Source organism: Contarinia nasturtii, unplaced genomic scaffold (assembly GCF_009176525.2).
Source record: "Contarinia nasturtii isolate CC-2019 unplaced genomic scaffold, AAFC_CNas_1.1 Cnas_scaffold_129, whole genome shotgun sequence".
NCBI classification, from domain to species: Eukaryota; Metazoa; Arthropoda; class Insecta; order Diptera; family Cecidomyiidae; genus Contarinia; species Contarinia nasturtii.
This window is the reverse complement of record NW_022197486.1, coordinates 970430-994897: the sequence shown is the minus strand read 5'-3', so window position 1 is coordinate 994897 and position 24468 is coordinate 970430. Positions and strand designations below refer to the sequence as shown.

General features: G+C 31.9%; 1 protein-coding gene across 1 annotated transcript in view; it reads left to right on the top strand.

Annotated features, from left to right (window-relative positions):
- The first annotated feature begins 1109 nt into the window (after positions 1-1109).
- The window catches only part of LOC116343938, a 36972-nt gene continuing 13613 nt past the window's right edge, over positions 1110-24468 (top strand). Inside the window, exons 1-3 of the mRNA XM_031772272.1 lie at positions 1110-4028; positions 15214-15367; positions 21780-21937. Coding sequence (XP_031628132.1) covers positions 15254-15367; positions 21780-21937 — 272 coding nt within the window. The 5' untranslated portion in view covers positions 1110-4028; positions 15214-15253. The remainder of the gene's footprint in view (positions 4029-15213; positions 15368-21779; positions 21938-24468) is intronic.

Sequence of the window (24468 nt, the reverse complement as noted above, 5' to 3'; positions counted from 1 at the left end):
TTTCATCAAAATTTTGATCCAAAACACTTTTTTTGTTGAATTTCGATATTTTACTGAAAAAAAGAAATATTAATTCGATTTTAAACCTACATATTAAACAAAAGTTAATCATCTACGAACTATTTGATGTAAATATTATAAATTCTCCATTGAATCGTTATAATTTTGCACTATTTACTATGAACAGTTGAGACATTTCTTTCTCTTCTCGATCGTTTGTCGTGGGTGTGTTTATGGGTGTTTCTTTGTTTTCCTTTGGATAGAATTCGCTCTTCCATTTCAATTTATCCAATGTTGTTTAGACTTTATTGAAAAAATTGGCTTTTCAGAAATGTTGTATATCGAATTTGTAACAAAATTTCTCTATCAAAGTGATATGCTACTGAGTGCTACGCATTTATTTCCAAGAGAAAGGGCACTTAGATTTCAATTATTTTTGCAGAAATCCTTCTTCTTCTGTCGAAAGGGATTTCGAATGGGTTAGTTATAAAAAAATCGTACACAGTGCACCACATTCTATGTTCTTGGATTTTGGAAATGTGTCATTGCGCGTCTAATAGGTGTTTCTATCTTTTCTTCTTTTTTTATTCTAATAATGAGTGACGAATGTAAATGTCATATGCATGATTAAAATCAGAACGTCAATCAGTTGCGAACCAAGTATCGCTAGCATCGAGAGCGACGCAAACAACAGCGTGCATAAATTAATTCGTAGATAAGGAATTATCAAACTTGTTTACGTGTTTAGTGTGTAAAAGACAGAGACGTGAATCGAGAGAGTGAAAAAGAGAAAAAAATAAAAAAGAGAATGGCACTGAGACGCGCACCTAAAATTCGATACAATAAACGCATTCGCTCCATCGTCGTCGTCGTCGTCGTCGTCGTCGTCTGTGTAGCAAAATATACACTTTCGTTTTTTTTTCTGCTGCTGCTCTAGCGTTAAGACTCTCTTTCGTAGCAACATAAAGCAGAGCAAGCAGCTGAACGAGCGTGCGGTTACAAACGACGTATGTTTGTACACTATTGCCTGACGAATTCACAAGCAGTATGAATTGGTAGGAATGAACGACCTTCCTCGGTTGATATTACAATTTCAGTTCGATCGTGAACACGGTGGAGTGCGCATGTGTTTTTTATTTTCTTGCAAATCTGAAAAGAAATTTCCGAACACACACACAGAGATCAGCTTGTGTTAATATTATTTCTTCACTGTGTCTCGTCGATTCTGATTTCAATATTCTTAGTTCAGAACATCTTACACAATTCGTTTTCGTTTATTTTGGTTTTTTTAAAACAAAATTGTAATTAAATATGCACACAATATTTTAGTTTAAAATTAAAGAAAAACCTTCGATTAAACTCAATTGTTTTCATTGATATACCAACAACTATATATACAACAAATCCAAATAAACAAAAAAAAAAGTCGACCGAAGAACTAGGAACCGATAGAGAAGAGAACGAGATAAATAATTCAATTAACATTTTTATTTGGAACTAAACTATTTTTTGGATTGCAAAAAACGGAAACGCCTGTGGGAGTTTTTTTTAAATTCACATTTCACCGACTGTTTAGCGATTCGTGTGTGCCAAATACAATAAGCAAGTTCAGCATCTCGCCAAAAAAAAAACAATTTACGTATATATCACATATCACAAGCAAGTTATATAAGCGATAAAGTGCCAGTCATTAAATTTGATTTCTTTTGATACGATCCGAATTGTCAGTTCCATATTGAGATTTAATCTATGTATCAAAGGCTCTTGCCGAATTGCATGCGAGTGTGTATTTTAAAGCGTTAATTTTGTTTTTTCAATCATTTCGATCAAAATAACTGCATACACAAAAGTTCTAGCGCACTCATACGGCCGACACATTGACATCAGATTGATAATAACGACAGGCACTAAACAAATTTAATTAGACAGATTATTTAACATCAACTGAACAAGAGAAAACCAGATCAAAACATACAAAAAGGAAATAATAAACATAATTTTTACATTGAATGATCTGAACGTACATTGATTGCATGCGATACAGACACGACGCAATCATTTACATTGATAAAAGCTGTATTTCAATTTCAATGTGGTGGTAGAGAAAGAAAAACCTGCATTTAATCAATACTGGTATAAATTCTATAAAAAAATTGCTTGTAACGCCAGCCGATCACGCAAAGCACCACCAAAACGGCCAGCCATTTAATTCACAACAACAACAACATAAATCGCACAGTTAGCTGTATATACATGTACATATACACAACAGAAAAATTAAATTATTTTGCAACATTCAGTAAAATTAAGTCTCCAAGATTAGAAATGTTATCCAACAATACACTTTGCAAGTAAAACATCAGCTACTAATACAAAGGCAGCCCCGCACAGCAGCGCAAAAAAAAAACAATAAAAATTATAAAATAATTCATTTGGTTTGGGACCAAAACCAAGAGAAGATTCTCATTGAATATAAACCACATAACCATATGTCTTAAACAGTTTTGCAAACAGTGTATAACGACATAAAACAAAACTAAACGTTGGCAACAACTTCAACGGCAGCAATAAATGCAACCAGAATTAAACAATTGGTTGGTAGAAAACGTGCACAGCGAAAACTGACACAGGCAGTTCGAGAGTGGTATAAGCAAGAAGAAAGTCGGCGCGGAAAAGCAACGAAAAACACAAAGAAAGGGGGCCCATTTTACACAAAAATTTATCGCGCGCGCTCTCAAGTGTTTTCTTCGCAAACGTTATTGAACGTAAGTGCATTTGAAACAATTTGATTACTAGGAAAAGTGTATGAGTGTGAACGGCAAAGTAAAAGTGCAAGTGATTTTTTTGATAACTCTTAATCATTTTGAGGCAACCGCATGCGATGAACAAAAACTGAATTTGAAATACTATGCAATAGGACAATCTCAATGAATGAATGAACGAAGGAACAGAAACAAAAAATTCACATGTGAGTGTATTGTATCAATCAAAAAAGCAGAAGAAAATTACAACTTGATTGGTTGAGATCTTCTTCGCGCTTCTCATCGTGGGTTGGTCTTTTTTTAACTTCTTCAAACGAAAAGGCAACCACAACAACAAAAATACACACACACACACACATTTTCTCCAAACATTTCATTTCTCTATTATTGATAGTAACAAGTAAAATTGAGTGTTTGGCTCAGCTTAAAACATTATAAAGGTTTTTTTACACTGGAAGTAATCAAGCGCGACCGAAGAAGTGAAAGAAGCAACGAATTAACTAAAGTTCAAAATTCGAATAATAATAATAAAATCGCATAATTCAATATAAGAAAAAGACCTAGTAGTATCAAGAAAATAACTGCAAAAAAAAACACTATAAAATCAAGTAAAAATAAAAATAAATCCGATAAAAATAAAAAGGCCAATAAATAATTAATACTTATTCATAATTCATATATTGATTGAAAGTTTGCCAATTCGGTAGATTTGACACATTTATACACAACGGCATGTTTATCAACAGACATGTCTGATAGCAAGCTGACAAAACAATTCCAATAACTTACGAACGAAAAACAAACACACATTAGTAACTGAACATCACCATTCAATATAAGCGTTAAGGTGACGAAAACTAATAAATTGCAACCCATACAAACGTACAACCAAGCCAATCAAAAATTCAAGAGAGTTCGTCTGAGAGAAACGTTGAATTGACAAATCTTTTGGAAACGCTGTCAATCGATTAAACTTTGTGAAAGTTCATCCATAAATTCTTCAAGCAACACACACACACACAAAATATACTACCGCAAAATCATAGAAACGATCGAATGTACCGAAATCAATTATCGTCACATTGATTGAATTTTCCGGTGCTAGAAGTCAATCACTGGTTGCGACGTGTGAAAAATATCAACACAAGACTATTCTGTTGAAAGAGTTGGCCAGCTGGAACTAATAGACCATCCGATTTAGACGATATTTTCATTTACTTTCTTCTAGAAGATTGTATTGTACACTCAAACGGAGCATAACCTAAGGTAATACATTGATTTCACGTTTTTCTTTTCTTCAATATTTCATATTTCGAAATGATTTTCCATCGGTTGTCCCATATTTTCCTTCATCTCTTTTTTTTGAACATATACACAAGCATAATATGAGTGTATACTGTGTGCTAAAGTCAATTAATTAGTCAATTTGTTAATTTAAAAGAAAAAAAATTTCTATATTGATGAAAGGCTAAAAAACCGCATTCAGATCGTGGGATACTACTAATGAACGGTTTGGCGAAAAATTGAGTACTTATAAATTGGAGAAGAATGTGCGTGTGTAACAAAAAAAAGTACTTTGAAACAATTTCTTAGCTATAAAATTATATAATTCGATTGTATGATATTATTCATCCAAAAGATTTCATTTGCTCTAGTTTTACGGCTGGCGGTTTAATTTATAATTTTAGGAGTTTGATTCAAGCTCTTGACTGTAATTTAAAGCGTGTGCACTCACACGAATTGCTCGTGATTGCCTGAAAACTACTGTTAAGTATGCTCAATCAACAACAACAACAAAAAAATCCGAGCAAATTTACCGAAAATATTTCGGAAAAATAATGTCCAATTTCAATTTTGTGTACATTGTTTTCGTTCCATGTCTCCATCTCGATTATTATGTATATGCCGTTTAACAAAAGAAAGAAAAACGACTATCCATGTATATAATGAGTGGTTAAACGTTTATAAGACGCCAAAATAACTTATATTGTACCAAATAAGAGACAAAGTGCAATGTTACAAATAAAATTGTCTGTATATATAACAATATGTGTATCGTATTACCGAAAAGTAAATAATTTAGTGAAGATTTTTCTTCATTTAAGCGTTACTGTTTTAGTTGCGTTTGTTTTGCTTTTCACTGTTGGCATTTTGATCGCATATTTCATGGTCAGGTGAACAAAGGCACGCATACAATACACCATGTCTTCCATTGGCATATTGTTCAATATTCAAAAGCACAAAAATGTGACGCGCTTGGTACACAACACACAGTATTGCTAATAATTTCGTTTCATCGCCAAAAAGGTAACACAACACACCATATAGGAATCAACGTTCGATGGAATGAGACATAAAATGGCAAATGAAAAATTAAGACAGTGAACGGTATTTTTTCTCCGTTGTTGTTGTTGTATTTTTTCTTTTCGGTTATATCGCGGCATTTGTTGATTTGTTGCCCGGTTGCCCGGTTGCAGTTATGATAAGTATATTCACAATAAAAACAAAACACAGCGTTTACGTTGCGCGAATATTTATTATATGCGATAAATGGCTTATTAAACGCAGCGTCTTAGGCAACAATGAGAGCACTTTGAAGACGGTTACTGCTTTTGTTTGTATTACATTGTTTGCTTTTTCGGTTTGGTTTCGTTGTGAGGCAGGTCTTCCACATGAATGTGAATTTTTATGAAGAGTGCGTAAAGTTGATGAATGAAGACCGCAGACTATGCGCCATACATGAGTACCGATTTAAACAAATTAATTAAAACATCAGACGAAAATTAGCACACCACACGTACGCCAAATTACCAAAATATCAAAAATTCATAGTGATCATTTCAAGTAGATGTTTAACTAAATCGACAACCAAATTTGACCTAGATACATTTTTCTTCTCTTTCGCTCGCTGTGCATTTCATGAAGTTGTGATTCAGTTGTCTACGAAGAAGAAAAAAAAACAAAACAATTATTTTTATTATTTATTTAAAATGGCAAATTGATTGATTTGGATGGCGCACGCGAACCGTTTGCACAAATCTACTTAAAAGTGATCAATTGTCAAATTGCAAAATTGTTCAATCTCTCTTAAATGCGTGATGCAATTTCAAAATACATGAACATTCACCGCCGGATTTATTAAAAGATTCAATTTTTTCCGCATTTGAAAGCATCTCCGTTGTAAATTTGGTATATTTTACAATTTGAAAATCAATTCCATTATTTATGCAAAGATTTTTTAAGAACTACTTTCTAAAACAATTGATGAATACATAATCAAAACCACAAATGGAATGAACACAACGCATTGTCTATGGAAAAATCGTTGAAGAATCTTTAGAATTGGATATTGAAGTAAATTGGCAAGAGCTGAATGTGATATTAGATACAGAATTTGAATATTATAGGCAATTTTTTTTGCCTTGGGACTTTAACGGTTCATCTACTTCATTCAATGTTCAAGTGAATAAGTACTTTACGAGAGAAAGTAATTCATATTAGCGTTTTATCTAACCTTAAACGAATTTTCTTATGAATAAATCTTGATGAAGTCAGATCAGTCAAATGTGCCTCCATTGCGGTGAAATATTTGTTATTTCTTTTTTTGATTATTTTTATTTGGCCGTTGCGTTCATACGTTATTGTTTATAATTCATTCGAAGTCCATTTCGCAATTGCGTTGTTTTTTCTACAGCGTCGTGTGATTTACGCATTACCCCTCATTGGTGTTAACCATTGTTGGCAGCTGAGATGAGATTTATAAAAGGCAATATATAGCTTACACACATAAATAGATCACTTTTTTTTCTATCGTATCTTGGAAAGTAGATATCATGTAATAAAATCGACCCACTGCACCAAACAATTTTTAAGTGTAAATTGTAGATACAACACCATTGAAGTTATTGTCATATAACACAATGCACATAACTTGCTGTACGTTATACAAAACCAAACATGCATGATTTTTATTCTGAAATACATTTGTGGCTCACGTAATTGAACCATTTTTCTTCGTTTCTGATTATTTGCTCAGATTTTTTTTTCTCCTTTTCGTACATTTCGTTTGGTGTATGGTATGTACGTTTGTATCGGCGTCGATGCTAAACGACTGTGCTTGAGTTATATATGCAATAACTTGTGGGTTAATGTAGAAAATTTTGCGAAAGAACACAAGAAACCCCAGCAACCATTTCAAAATAAAATAACAATAGCACAACAAAATAATATGATAGCAAAAAGTACTCTGAATTGAAACTAACTCGTTGGCTTACGATACGCGCTGCTGTACATAGTATGTTAAATTCGAATGAAATGTATTTAAACAATGACGGCGGTAAATAGAAAATTATATAATTTGTATGGCAGTGAGACATTGCTGTACCACTATCGTTATTGCAAACTGAATGAAATCGTTCATTAAAAAAATTAGTCATGTTTTTGATATGGATATTCTGTTGGCGGGGTAAAATTGAATTTATATTTTATAATTTTCGCTCATTATTATTGAAAGAGTTTATGCGAGGCGTTTAGAAACGAAAAATCCCTTCAAAATAATTAAAATAAACAAAAAAAAATGCAACCCAAACTCGCATGAAACAAAAGACTAATAACAAAAAACAACGATCTTTTTTTCTCTATATTTTCAACGTTTTTTTATGTTTTAAAAGCCAACCAGTTCCCTATGTCGACTTTAGCGTTTGTAATTTTGAAGGGAAAAATTACAAATGTATGTTGTTTATTTTCATTTGAATTCATGTCGCCGATTTATTTTGCCAACTATTTTGAAGATGTTTTTTAACAATGAATGAATGAAGAGAACCAATGAACTATGAAATTACCTATCATGATTCCTTTTTCAATGTCCAAATTCTAGACACACCGGCTAATTCGCGCCACGGTTTTTAATTTAATTTAATACTTTCTTGAAAGTGAAAAAAAAAAATATTTCAAATAAATACCAAACTTGATTTTGGAACAACAGTTCTGGGAAAAAGGTCTAAAACATTACGCAGATAGATCGTTTTGTGCTCGAAGTTTGTGTGCTGATCAATTTAAATAGAAAAAAAAAACTTTGCAATCACGTCAACAAAGTGTATCTTTGAGCAGTGGATATGCAAAATTGCATTGCAACATCATTCCGAGTCGAAGTAACTCTGCCTCTTCGGTTTACCATTTCAATTAAACAAATTCGTAACATGGGGCGAATCACGCTAGTAAATACTAGAAAAACTAGTAAATCTAGTGCGAATAATGACGTCACAAACGAAGCCAACTTCACACCAAAGGCCATATAATTTATATGAAAAACTACTGAGAGCCAACTTCACGCACTAGAATTTTCTAGTTTTCTAGTGAAGTCTTATTAAAAATTAGATACACTAGAATTTCGTGATTGACCCCATGATTCGTAATGAATAAAACATTGTTTAATTGAATACGTTCGGTACTATCGCTCTTCTTTTTCGCTGTTCAGTTCGATTAATGTGTCTCTTTTTTTCCATTAATTTACTGTAGCAGTTGTAACACATTCCTGTAGATGTTAAGGGTTTTTTAGCTGAATAATACAAAGTCATTGCTGTATTGGATACCTGATTTGCGTTCATTTGAATAGTTGGTTCATTTGCAAAAGCAACAGTTTTACTTTGTGCCAATGCCTTCCAAGAATCACATATTATTGTGGCAGCATTGGAACGTTTTTATCAGCTGCTGGATTCGTTAGATAACTGCTAAATCAATTCATGTTTTAATATTGTTTCTGATTTCTGGTGCGCGTTGTTTTGTTTTAAAATCCATTTTTACACGCATTTGGCATCAGTTACTTGATTTTATTCACTTGATATTTGTTTTGCCGCAACGGAACGGAAGTCTATTTTATTCAGTCGCAAAAACAAACTACGGAATTCAATGTAAGTGATGTGCGCTGCACATCATGTGCATTTATCTCCATTTTAAAGTTACTATTTTTGCTGCAATTTTCTACGCACGTTTAAAATGTTTTTTGTTGTTGTTCTTTATCAGTTGCGTACACGATCGCTTGTTTCTCACATAGACTCTGTAGATATCAATTGAATAGAGATAGTGACTGTTGAATGGTTGTATCTACTGTTGATGTATACAATCAGTGTCAGTGCATTGACACCACACACAGAGCTATGAAACTTTGCAGTCCCAACCAAATCAATTCTGAACTAATTACTTATTTCATGCGTCTGCCATTCAACACTATACACTGGCTTTGGTGTTTCCAAATTATTCGATTTGCAACAGTTTTTTCGCGAATAAAAAAAAACACTTTTTTAAATTACCAAAATGATTGCGTTTTAAGTGAAAATCACCACCGATGCGAAGTGATACATATAAAAAAAATGTGAGCCATTTTTCCATCTGTGGATCGATTTTCGTTTGTGAGCGGAAAAGTTTTTAAATAATTGTACTTAAAATGTGTGTAGTTTTTTGCATTCACTATCGCTTTTGTGACAGCATGTAAAATATTTTCTTCGAGACCAAATGTATATGTTACACGTTTAGCACGACATAAAAAAAACCATTACGCAAGAGTGTGGGGACAAAGTTGTACAAAAAGACTTAATTCATTAGTCATCATGCTAAAAAAAAAATTATTTAAATCCGAATGGATTTCAGTTTAATTCAACGAAAGTGTCCAAATTCAGTGAGTCACACAACTTGAAAATTCAGAATTTCGACTGAACGATATAACTATTTTGTGCTCTATTCACAAGAATGCCGCTCGATCACATTAAATAGCGAGAATATTAGATCCGGTTGCTTTCTATAGATCAGAAAATGTTGTGTTGATTTCATTCGTTGTATGTTTCTGCATTTAGGTACAAAATTCTCTTCGAATCGATTACGTAATGAACTATATTTGTATCGATTTTATACTATGAAATTTTCAAAGACCTTGTTGTATACGGCCGTTACATTGGTGATAGAATATGGGAAGACGTTGGAGTGCTTTTAATCGACCGACATTTTCATTTCACATTGAACTAAATGTATACATTTCAAATTCGTGCATTTTTCTTTCGAAGAGATTCAATTCGCTCAATAAGTAATGTAAAATCAATAAAATAAAATATATATATACAATGTTATAAGCACTCAAATATCATTCTTCAAAGAATAAAGACCCAATAACCTTGAATTGGTTTCTCTTTCTGTTTTGTACGAGGGTTTTTAACGGACCACTGAGCTATTTTTGTCATTTCCATTCGAAATTTATAAGTTTTATATGATCTTATATGCAAAATTGTATTGGCCATTATTAAAACAAGCCAAACGGATGCATCTGACATATTGCGTCGGTGTATGTGGTTTTTAGCCACACCAATGGAGTAAATGTAAAAGCATTGGTGCTTTTGTAGCTATACAATCGATACATTATTAATTGCTGATAATCTAAAAAAGCTCTCTTTTTATTTGGTCCGTTGAATGAATGTGTCAGTAATTTACAGGCTAACAATTTTAGAACGCAAGCAAAGTAACCGTATAATGAACTCAAAAACCGGTTCTATTATTATGACTTTATTTATAGTCGTATAGAGATAGAGAGAAAGAGATCGAGAGAGAGGAAGAGAGAGATGTTAAAAGAAAGGAATCATACTATTTAAGAACACAAAATAAATAGTGAATTTTCAATGAATTGATTGATAGAAATGGTACATTAGCCCAATCAAGCCATCAATTTATAATTTTTCTGAATAATCAAATGAATTGTAACAATAGCAGTTACATTTAATTTCATAGCGATTTTAAAGTAATCTTAGATAAAATGTGTCGCACTCAGCACATGTTCTATGTTTATAGAAAAAAAAAGATCATTGTAATATGCACGTGTCAACGACGATAGCGCTATTAATATACAACTAACACATTTTGCAATAATTCAATGTTAAACCCATTCACCGCACCAAAAAGAACTATCCAACACAACAAGGTTTTCTTTAATCAACGTGCTTGCAGCTACAGATTATTGATTTTCCTCTCTCCCTCTTCTCAAGATAATTGCCAGTGCGTCGTTCTAATTTAAAGAAACGAAACCCTATCAATAGGCGATCACCAAAACCTATAACAAAATCACACATTGGGCCTTACGAATTACTACTACTTTGCCTTTGAATACACGACGAACGAGAAAAAAAGAAACAAGTTTTGTTTACATCGATGTCGAAGAGTAGGGAAACAACTATACAATGATCGAAGTCATTAAGCGCCAAATACTTGGAATTTTGACACACACACACAAATAATCACACTCGTTTAATTTGAGGTGCATGTGCTTGGCCGTAATATTGTTTAAGAAAAAAAAATACAACAAATTTCTTAGTTTAATCGCACCTTAATCGCAAAGTATGGTTGCTTATTTGATCATTTGTACCACTCAAACGCCTAGACACATACTTCGGTTACGTTAGATGCTTAATTAATATTGGAGCAACCAAAGTGAATAAAAAAAACAGTATGCTTGATCAATTACTAATACTTACGCTACTTGCAAAAAAAGATATATAATATATATTAAAAGTGCACCATTTGAGCGATTTTATTTAAGATCATTTACTTTTTCTCTTATTGAACGAAAAACAACAACAGATAGTAGCCCCAAATTGAATTGCAACAGAATCTGTTGAACAGATCAACTGTCATCAAATCATTAACAAAGTTCATTACCAATGGATAACAAAACAGAAATATTTTTTAAATTGTACATAGCTCTTGTGAAGTTATTTAGTGCAATATTAATTGCATAAATTCCAAATCTAGTTTAATCAAACGGTCCATGGCATACAAATGGGGAAAAAAATATCGAAATTTATATCAAATGATAAACTGCAATGAAAACTGTTGTAATTGCTTCAAATAGTAAAAAAAAGATTAAAAAAATGTTCGGTTTTTGTGTAAGTTTTTCGAAATAATTTGTAATATGATGGCAATACGTTATTAATTTGAAAAGGACGTATTTAACGAAGCATTCGGACTGGGCGAAGTATCGAGAAGTTTTTTTTTTAATGTGAAAATCAGATGGATGCCCTTCTTAAAAACGTCACCCGTGGTCTTGCCCGTGGTAAATTAATTACATCCATCTGTCACATCAAATACACATCTCATATTTGTGTTACGTGTCAGCAGTTGTCACTCGTCAATTCACGTTCAATGCACAATTGTGAATATTTTGCTAATTTTCATTTTTCAAAACTTAGAACCTTCTAACCATTTACCCAAAAATTCCATAAAACATTTGAGTTCATTGGCAATGACTTATTAGAGACTCATATTTTCCATTCAACAAAACTCATTTCAATTAAACCATAGCAAATGAAACGGCGAAAAAATATGGTTTTATGACAATCAAACTCCGAAAGTGGCTGGAATAAAAATGTATTCGTGCTTGATTGACATTGAATTTAAAAACGGTTCACTTTGGCATAATAATAATTTCCCAATTAAATGGTGCGACCGATTCAACTGCTGCGATACTTTTGGATTTAATAACCTGATTTAGAGATTTGGTGAGCGAACACGGCCATTTACACCCATGCAATGTAATGCCATGTGCGATTTCGCTAATATTTATACGAATGTTTGATTTGCTAGCGGCGACAACATTTTACGTTACGGTTTGCATATTTGTTATTTTTCGTGTCTTTTTTCTGTCTTCAAAATCACACTAAGAAAGAGCATACATACGTATATGAGAATTGGTGTTGGGTGTACCAAATTTAATTTGATTGTTATGCCAATAGGAAATAAGGTGAAAATAAATTCGGTAGAGCGCACATGATACGCACGCACACAATCTGAATCTAAGACTTGTTTGTTGAGCTTTTTTCTAATAATTAAAGGAGCAATATATGGTGATCGGCGAACCAAAAAGTACACAAATAAACATGTAAGACGGCTCAATGCCAAACACCTTTCGGTTACAAAATTACCTATTTCAATTAATATCTCACGAGAAAAACACAAAAGAATTTTGGTTTTTTTATGCGTTTTTCTCTCCTATTTATTGTTTTATTCGCGTCTTTTTTATGCTTAGACCATTTCAGTTCTGTGTAAGTTTTATATTGACGCTAGACCACCAAATCCGTTGGCCAATAAAGCACCATCAAATGTAAAACAAAAAAAAAACAAGAAAACAAAACAATTAACCAACAATTATTGTAATGACAACACATTTGTACTTGTACTTGTGCGTTGAAGTAGATTTCAATGATCACATAGAAAGTGAAACTATGTTGATGACAAAGTCTTGTCACGATGACCGTGAATAATGCCCATTTCATGCGACTGCTCATGAACTGTTAAAGCCGAGCGGAAGATTTCATGCCATACACAATGGACTTACGTCGAATAAGCACGAATTTAGCATCCACTTTGATTTTTTCTACTAATAGTATTTTAATCACAAAAAAAAGAACTTATAAATTAAGTTGTATTCATAATAAGCCGGTTTTTGATCATATCATCAAATTTCGGATGAATTTTCATTTACAAACGATTTCATATGCTAATTTTTGGCTTTCATTTTTAAACAAATATGCACGATTGCCTTTGTACTATTTCGATTTGCGATAGTGTTTTAGTTTTTTTTTTGGGTTATTTATTGTTAAAATGAAAGGAACTATGAGAAAATCAATTCCTTTTGTTTATTTCAACGTACAAATAATGTTTTTATAAATATGAATAAGAATGCGTAAATTACAAAAAAAAAAAAAAAAAAAATCAAAAGTTTAAAGATTAGTGCTTAATTTTCAATGTTCAACTTCATTTTCACTGAACATAAATATCCGCTGAATTTCTATGGTTCAAATGAATAGTCAGCTCAATATATTGTCGGTAATGAACAAGATTATTGCTTCCGACCACATAGTAATTCGCATCGAATACATCAAAACTATAACCAACTGCATTAAGTTTTTTTTTTGAAATGTTTGACTATTATAACATTGCCGTTTGCTGATTGCCAATGTTGCTACAAATATTTGATTTCTTTTCTAAATTAATAAATGAATTTACCGACCATATGTATGAATCCAAGTGATTATGATGTAATAAATCGCCCATAATAGATATTGTACATATTTTCCAAGTATGCATGAGGTGAAAAAGTTGGTCTCAATCATATTTCACATGTACAACAACAGCTAAAAAAACTAAAAAAATTGTGTGCGGCAAATTAAATGAAAATGGTGAAATTGCGAGAATATCAATTGTTCATTTGAAGCACGAATGTTTCACATACTTGATCAAGTTTCGGTATACCGCCGTGTAATTTAAATGCTTATTTTTTCAAAGATAAATTGATAATATTTTGCATTTAATTTGTGCTCAGCGAGTGATCATGTTGGACGCCTTCATTAATTTGCTCAATTTCTTTTCGCTCATCGTAGCACAATCCATATATTTCAATTTCTTCTTCGTACATTTTTGTTATACGTACGAAGAAAAAATTCTCCGTTCAATTCAATATCGAGATGCAGTCTGCACTTGTCTGTGTACTTTAAAAAGCATTGTGAACAACGACATACTGCGTGCGAGCTTGTTAAAATTTATTAACTTACAAAGTTATTTTATCTTGCTTCGTTTGCCTTTTCACTTTCTTCATTCCAATATTCGTCTTGCTACTTGTTTTCAACTGCAGCAACAATGTACACTCGCGAAAAGACAAAACGGCGCATGAAAATCCAACCAAAGTCTAAAATTGAGTGAGAAAAAAAAATATCCAATAACGTCAAATCGAATACGTGCACGATGCGAATACGGTTTACCATTTATTTTCGTACAATTGTGGCGAATGAACACATAACGCCACAAAAGTGGCGTACTATCTTTGTCATTTTTACTCTCTGTGGGATGCGTCATGTTGAAATTGTTGCAATAGTTCAACCAATTGCCGTTTGTAAAAGAACTGTGGCACCACTGGAACTTCTACAATGGATTGTCCACCAAAAATCATCGTTTTTCAGTGCTTCAAAGAGATGGAATGGGCATACGTTGAAATTATTGAATTTGATAAATTATAATGCATCACATAAATTAATTTGATGATTGTTTTTAAATGGTTTTCAACGATGTTAAGAGCAAATTGTCACGCAGCGCTCAACCGCTTTCCATAACATTGATGCATGTGCTCGTCCATCTCCATGATCGGGCCACAATTTGTACAACATTTTGTCGTCTTCGATTGCGATGTGTAAACATTAACCGTTTACGTAATGGATTCAGCAAGAAATTTATCTGCTGATTTAAGATATTATATATTTAAAAAAAGGGGAAAAATTGACTGATAAACTTAATTGAATTTAAATTTAATCCACGATTAAAATAAGCCAGGCGTATTTTCATCTTCTTGATCCACCGATGCGAATGGCTATTAAAATTTAAATATGATAAATACTTGAACATTTTATGTTTTTTAATATTACAGAGAGCAAAAAGAAGAAGAAGAAGAAGAAGACGAAGAAAAAATGGTGTCACGACGAAAGATTCTGTCGCGTTCGCGTGATGACTTGAGCGTGGAGCAACCGTACGTGCATGAGGACGAAGAAGATGTGTGGTATCAAAAAGACAAATTATTCAAAGTAAGTATAAGCACCGTCAATTAGTTCATTTGTTAAGAGAGTGGTGAGTTAAGTCGTAATTGATATGTGAGAAATCGAGATAAATCACCCGCAACCGTTTGCAATGAAAATGATGAAAAAGAAGATTTAAAAATATAACGCAATATGCGAAATAAAGAGTAAAAATAATAAGAAAAAAAAACATGTTCCCATTCGTATTGCATCATCGCATATTGAAGCTGAAATAAATATTAAAAATCATCCACTTGTTACCGTTTCAATTGCTTTGCGACTATTATCCAATTCATAATGATATGTGCATGTGCCTTCATTAGGCTCCATACAAGTGCCGATCAACATCATACAAACAAATATATATACACACACATCATGCATTATGTACAATTGTACATAATATAATAGAAAGTAATGAAAATTTATTCATTCAATAATGTAATTGAATATTTTTCTTTTTTTGTATTACTCCAATTGAATCAGTTTTCTTGTACGTTGAAGAAACTTCTACAAAAACGAAGCTTGGCATTTTTGTTTAGTTTTGACCATACTTTTGATTCTCGTCATTAAACTGTTTTTTGTTTTGTTTAATAAAACATCTGCATCATGTCGCTCACCATAATTTTCTATCAATGAAATATGCTTTTATATGGAAGAATCTAGTAAATCGCCATCTTCACAAACGATAAATGAATGATTAATGAAACTTTGAACTGAAAACATGAATTTTAAATAGTTTCTTTTTGTAGATGCTTTATTTGAAATTTGGTAGTGTTGTGAATGTTTTGTTCTGAAACTGATTTGAATTGAGATACGGTTTTGTCATCTGTGTTTAACACGGGCATACGCTTACCATCACAAAATACCATATATTTTTTTAAATTCGTGCCTACCCATCGAATTAGGCCTACTGAATTATTCGAATTGTTTTAGCAAACCGATTCCAAATATTATACAAACTAAGCGATTTCATATTTTCACATTGAACTCATTTGCATTTAATTACTAATCGACTACGAATAACTTTCTGGCTTTTTGGACATTTTTTCGAAATTCTCTGAAAATAAATGACGGATTTTATTCAATTACGGCACTCGATAGTATCTACATTAAATACAACTCCAAATATAGTAATCGACATACTAACATATCGACATAGTTGTGTATGTGTGTGTGTGTCTTTTGCTGTACATATTCGCACGGTGGACTTTCTTTTTTTTTCGTTTTGAATTATTCAGTGAAGTATTCCACCATCAAGTATGGATTTATAGGAAAACTTGATTCAATATACAATTCCATAAGAACAAATGATTGAAGTAGAATACGAGAGAATGACACTGCGATGCCCGGAAATTTATACTGAACAATTTATATAACTTGAGGTTTACTCAATGTTAAGCTTAGATTTGAGTTGAATGTGTTTTTAAATTTAAAAAAAAAAATATGAAAGCAAAATAACTAGTTTGAGAAACATAATGATTATTTATAAAATTAGACAGACAGGAAGCTGGTGAGTTGTTGTTGTATTAAATGCAAATTGTGTGCATTCAAATTTTGTGAGCAAAAAAAAATTACTTTGACATCGAATGTGTGAAAATTACGAGAGAAAAAAAAACACATTGTTAATAGGTTCATTATTTCATTTTGTGGTTGCACAGCTGAATTGACTAAATACATCACATCAGAAAATTGTGTTTATCAACGTTAACGAATCTATGGTTACCGGGAGTATTCGGTCAACGGATACAAATTTATTATGAAGAAGGTGATTTACATAATATCATCAATTAGCAATTGTTTGCATTTTGGTTATTTTAAGCAAGAGAAGAATAAATGATTGTAATGGTCAATGAGGTATATGCCGCACAAAAAAATACTTGTTTGAAAATTCAAGTTTAAATCCCAAGTTAACTCATGCATAGTGTATCTTTTTTGCAATTTTCCGTGTTGTGGCCACTTAAATGTTGTTCCCGACCAAATGCATTTGATTTTATTATCGGTTTTAATGTGCAGTGCAGTTTGACAAACACAAAACAACAACGGATTGTACACACAAACACATACTCACTATTTATGGGGTGAACAATATTCATAGTTTGCATGCATTTTATGCCTGCATTTTCAATTGAAAATGAAGTATCATACCATTTCAACGACCGCGAATTACTGATTTATGGCGTTCAATACAGTAAATACAAAGAATAAAGAAAAAAATAGCATCTCCGGCCAACAATGCATCAAGGTTAAGCTTTTGTGTCTTGTATTTACATTTGTTTTATGCTGAAGTGCAGCTATGATGTTTACAAAAATATTTTAATTGATTTTTTTTACAATCGGGTTACATTTGTTACATTACAAATGCTATATGAATTGAATTGCATCGAATCACAAATATGAATCGGGTAAAAAGATATCCATCACATGATAGCAAAATATAGTTGAAAATCATCATTTTTGTGCTTCACATCGGTTAAATTTTAAATTGGATTTTAAATCACGAGCGCAGCAATTGTGACTAAAGCACAAACGAAACATTCTTTGCGTTTCACATCTTCAACTTAGTCAACACAACAAACACACACACATACACAATAAGAATGAAATGCCATTCATGCATGAAATAAGCTCAGTGAATTTAATTTGGATTATTAAGTAAAAATTTTAATTAATTCCTTAAAAAAAGTGTGTAATTTTCACACAATTCACATTTATTTGGGAATAAAACAATGCTCACAAGCATCTCAATTAAGTTACTTCTTGATTTTGGAATTGTTTATTTGTTAAGAAAAACACATAATTTATAAATAGGAAATTAAGTCTACGGAATGCTTCACTTCTAGACACGTCCAAATAACAATCCTTGGCTGGGAATTCGAACATTGTCTGCGTGAGAAACTCATCAACCGACGGGAAATCAATGATATTTTTTTCTGGTTTCCTCTATCACATTTTTTTTCTTTCATATTTCATAATATTTGGGTATGTTGTTTCACCATCCGATATCATGGTACATCGACGAAGACATTGCCCAACAATACACAAAAATGAGTTGATCTCTTTTTTTTCAACGGTTTTTTTTACTCGTCTGCTTGAAGTACCAAACTTTCGATTTTTTTCATGTTACCTTGTTCATGTCAACGTACGAATAAATGGTGAAACGAGATCATCATTTATAAGAATGTGCACCAATGTATGGCATGTGCGTAATAAGATGCCACTTAACAAAAACCCACGAAATGATGAACAAAATTTCAATCCGTCAACATTTCAAACATTTGCATTAATTGTTCAACGGAAAATGGTCACAATTTTTTTCTCACTTCTAAATGTATTGTTTAATTTCGTTTTGGCATTTTTACGATCATTCAAGCGATGTGTTCAGTTGTTTTTTGGGACCATTACAAACAAATTTTAATGTATACAATTCCCATCTAAATTGCTTCATGTAAAATTGTATGCAAATATGTGAAATTCATGAAGTTTTTGTGCACAAGAATAAAATATGCGCTTTTTTCTTATTATCAGTCACAAAATGCATTTGTTTCATAATTTTGATGATTTTTTTATACTGTTTGACAAAATTGATTATTTAATGATGATAACATGCTACTAAATAGTATTTATCTGTAGCAATTTGTGATAATTAATAGATTCAAATTGATTTAAGACACTGATCCGAACTCTTGAACAACACACGGTGCATCGAACCAATCGGAAGCATATGATTACGCGTTCAAAATATATATAAACTTCCTTACAAAAAAAAACATTGATATTTATTAACTGTTAATTCAATGATGTGATAATCATTTTGGTTTCGCCGATCACAACCATTGAATCATTAAAAAGTCATATTTTCAATTTCTCCTCATCAATATTAATAATTTTTTTTTAAATTTATTTGTGTCCACCGTAATACAATATATGTTCGCTTTTTTCATGTGGCTTATTGGATATTCATTTTTGCATATACACTTTTTGGTAATTTACATGCGAATTTTAATTACATTTTATTATTATTATTATTATTTTTTGTTTTCAAAGAAAGTCTGCGAGTCGTTTCAATATTCAGCTTCAAAAATGATTATATTCATAATTTGATGCAATTGTTATATCATTAAATAATCATAGGGTTGAAAAAATGCCAATTTGTATATTTGTGGTAAACAACGAGCAAGTTCATTGACTTTATAAAATGCTCAATTGTAGCAAATTCTTAAAAACGGATGATGAACAAAAATAAACACATTCCACATTCAACTACTCTTGATGGATGTTTTCTTTTCGTTTGCTAAAACTTTAGCTAATGAAATTTGACGTAAATTAGTACTATGTTAGTACTATTCGAGTCTCCCACTTGTTGCGAATTATTTTTCTTTACTAGACCATACAATCAGCATTTACATTGTACAGATTAAAGAAAATATATATTCAACTCAATTGGGTATTTCTTTCACATGGAATGTTTAATGGTTGTCAAACGCAACAAATACGGCCAAGATTAAAAAAGATCAAATGGCAAAGTGGGTCTCTTTGAGTCGATGTTGAAGTAGATGTTGAAATCTTAATTTATAATTCTATCACTCATTGTGATTTCGATAATACGAACTAATTTGCACTAAAGCTATCTACCGACCATATCTTAATATGGTGCTAATTGGCATCAATGCGTCAGAGCGTCAGTAAAATTGATTTATTGTTCGAGCAATAAAACTACTGGAACAAAAAAGTCGATGTGATGATGGTGAACAAATAAAATGCAACAAACGTTGATAATTATATTATGCATGTTGTACACAATACGGATGGGTATGGTTTTTATTGGTTTTTACGACAAATTGGATCCGTTATACAGACCTTATGGATCAAAAGACCTCACCACCATATATTCTTTATTAAAAACAAATAATTGCAATATATTGGCGTATCATCGACGATACGGGACCGAGAACAAAAATCCATCATGTAGAAAAGGCGCATCGACTAGAATAAGGCGCCAAAAATTTATTGATATGCATGCATATCCACTCTGTACCAGTTCGATGATACCTGATTTTCTTCGGTTACCGACCAGGTTTTTCAAGTTCAATTAACATCTCCTTCAGTTTTTATGCATTCATTTCGATCGTTATCTTAAAGATAAATGAAAAAAGTTTACCAACAATGCACATTTAACTGCTGCAATCATAAACTTATGATGTATCAATTATTGTGAATGAACAAAAAAAAATCATTCGAAAATATTTTTAATCTGAATGCATTTAGCACCTAGTCATATAACAGCTGTAAAAAAAACCATAAAGTTAAAACTTTTGCTCACTGAATACTACGATCCCATGTGAACAGATTGGTAACAGGATTTAGATTTTATTCAAAACCACACAAAGATATTATTCTTTTAAATGGATCTGTCTTTGTTGTGGGAGCTATTGTTTGTAAAACAAAAAACATGAACACATTTGACTTCCTACAGATAAAAATGTGATTATGATTGCCATATGTATTTAAGTTAGACAAAAGACAAAAAAAAAAAAACAAATACAAGCAAGTATGATATTAAAAACAGATTGTTGCCGTTTTATAAATCGCTTTAATCCATCGTTCACCGCTGATTGATTAAAATTAATCAACTGTCGGAACTGATGTCAAAATCATGTAACGCTCAAACAACTGACAGCGAAAATAGATAATCGCGAATCTTTTAGAACATGTTTTTATTTTACATCATTTGTGTTTACCCATAAATCGTTTGATCGGAGTGACTTTGTATGTCCAAGAATCATCGCCCAAGACCATGGGGCTACATAACGGGCTCACCTTTCATTTTAAAATAAAAAGTTGACATCGTTTTGACCGTGATCTTTGAAATAATATTATTCAAATTAAGCATGAAAAGAAGAAGCGAACAGCTACTATGTTTGTACGTATACAAATTTGCCTTGTTCAAAAAAGCCTCTTTAAATATCAACTAGAAAAAAAGTGCCAATATTTTAATATGGCTTAATGCAGATTAATAAATGTAAATTACCCATTTTTTCGCTGTACTAGAAGCCAGAAGTAAATGTGACATAGAAAACGGATGACATAAAAAAACCTTAACCGTTTCTAAAAAGAAAATATATTTCTATTTGTTGACTTGATGCTTTTTGTAACCGAGTATTGCGATTGATTAGAATTGAATCTAATGTATTCATTCGGCATAAATATCATAGTTCGACCTAAACAAAATTCATTATTCATTTTATCAAACTTGAATAAAAAAAACCACATCAATTGCCTAGAATATCACGACGAGATCTAGTTAAAAAAAACTGTAATTTGATTTTAGAAACTAATTCAAAGAAATCGAATACAATTTAAAATATAAGATTTCCTAGAAGTATTCAAAATATTAAAACGAATTTTTATTTTTTTTCAGGAACATATTCAAGAAGTGCTGGACAAATGGAATCAAATCGATGATGAAATTTGGGCCAAACTTATTGTATTCGAAGGTAATCGACGTGTTGCCAAAGCATATGCTCGAGCTCCAATCTTAACTATTAATAACTCTGATGATGGATTCGACGGAATGCGGTAAGTCTTTTCGCGTTAAGCTATATCAAATTAAATTTTCTGTCGACTCCATTTGTTTGAAGTCTATTTTATTGATTATATATGAAAAATGTGAATAAAAAGAACGATAAAACATGAACATTGAACAAAAAGAGTGCTCTTTGATATAAATATCAAAGTTAATGAATCTGATTTTTCAGAAAGAAATTTAAAAAGTCAATATTCTGTCACAGCAGGCCGGAACCGTTGCCTTTTCCACCATATCGGGTCATAATTGGCGAATATTAAAAAAGAACGCCGGAACTCCAATTGGTGCAAAAAAAGATCTCCACTCCAATGCTACAAGCAAATAATTAATTAAGGTTGAACTCAACGAAAAAACAAGAGTGGATCAATTTTTTTAAATCAGTATTAAACGCAACCGTAATGCGTGACCTTTATATGTTAGCATGTTCAAGTGTGTTTCAGCATAACAGCAGTTTCTCAAGTACTCGTGATCTTATTTCAAAGATATTTTCGATTAATATTTGAATGGGTTTGGATGGAAATAGTTTGGTACTAAAGGGTGTTTTTTTAAGAGGTTGAGGATTTCAAATTCATATAAATCATATATATTTTTTTTATTTTAATCGTGAAAATTGCTTTAATTGGTAGAAAAACCTCTGGCATTTATGTTTCAAAAAAGATTTCTGGCATATAGTCACCATGGCCACTTTTTACATAGGCCAGTTGGTCAGTCCATTTTTGGCCACTTTTTCGGATGTTTTCGGACATCTTTGGCAATAACTCGATAATAACGCGATGAATATTGGCCTTAGAAGTGCTCAATCGTTGTAAGCTTATCGGCATAGACCATACACTTCAATTTGCTGCACAAAAAATATTCCGGGTCATCAGATAGCATGAAGAAGACGGTCAATCAACCTGTGATAATTTGCTTTAAAATCAAGGATTTCGACAAAGCGATCGTTTAAGCGAAACTTAAATGGCTCCGGAGGATAACTGACATTATTTGGAGGGAAACAGTCATGAATAATGGCATTCATAGTCGTAATGTTTTAATTCACCACGAGAAATTTTAAGAAAAATGTCTCAAAAATGCCGACGGCTAAAGTGTCATTTTTTGAAATGAAGAATTCAGGACTTTCACTGGTTTACCATGTCTTCAAATGTACCAGAATGTTTTTTTTTTAACCCATTTTTCAAGGATTATAGAATCTAGCATGATCAAAAAATTGACAAAAAAAGGACTGGCTAATGGGCCTATGAAAAAAAGTGGCCATTGTGACTATATGCCAGAAATCTTTTCCAAATAATAAATTCCAGAGATTTTTCTACTAAATACAGCAATTTACATGATTAAAATAAAAAAAAATATGTGATTTATATCAATTTAAAAAACAAACCTCCTAAAAAAACACCCTTTAGATTTAAAACTTAAAATATTACCGAAACCGCGACGCTGACCACAGTTAAAAAATACAGAAATAATCTTAGTAGCTTAACTATGTTACCATACCAATATATTCCAAAACATTGTGTCTCTTCGATAATCAAACGAACTGCTCGATTTGTATACTTAAAAAAATCTATACCAAATTAACAAACACGACACTTGACATAGGGTAGATAAACACGTGATGATTCTCTTTAATTCAATTGATTTTTGTTTCAATATTTCTTTCTAATGAAATGAAGTGAGCGAAAAAGATTTACTACTTGCGCGATACTTTTGATTAAAGCTAATTGCAACGCCAATGTTCAGTAGCAAGAAATTAGCGGATAGTTTGTTTTGCTGTTGAAGACGTCATGTATTTTATTGTACTCTTTCATTTGGCCGAGTCAGCATGTTCAATTTTTTTTGTGTTCTGGGAAGTCGACGCCCTGCTCAAATCTCAGCGCGTATGTCAATCAAATTAAAATAAAAGTCTGCATTGAATTTCGCTCAAAGTACCCTGGCTGTTGAAAAGTGGTCGTTGGCTGTTGACATTTTGAACAAAAGCCCGGCACATTTGTTGTACAGAACTTGTTTCATTTCGACACATCACTACACAAACCTTTACAATTTCAATTTTTTACTTTTTAATATACTTATTTCTATGTTTAATGATTTGTTAAGCTCTTTTTTTCCACACTCCATGTTCGATATAAAATATTACTCCATGCTATTTGTGATTGCTTAGGTTGAGTTTCTATGAGTAATTTAGATTCAATTTGTTTGATATGTCACTATATTTAATTGAACGTAACGTTTTTGGTTTCTAAATACATTTGCTGTGTCTCATCAGGGCAAAGAAATTGTTGATTGGCTAGGAAATTTGATACCAAAAAAATAATCTATATTCTTTGAATAATAAGATGAATTTCCATCAATGCAATCCATTTCGGATAGCTAGTCCAGAAGTTCCAGTTTTTTAAATTAGAATAGTAAATGGTGTGTAGCCTTGGAAATTTTATTTTGAACATATGCTGAACCTAATTGACTCCAATTTAATTTTCTTGGAGCGATTTTTCGAGACAAAAAATACCATGTAAGGTGATTAGTTCTTAAA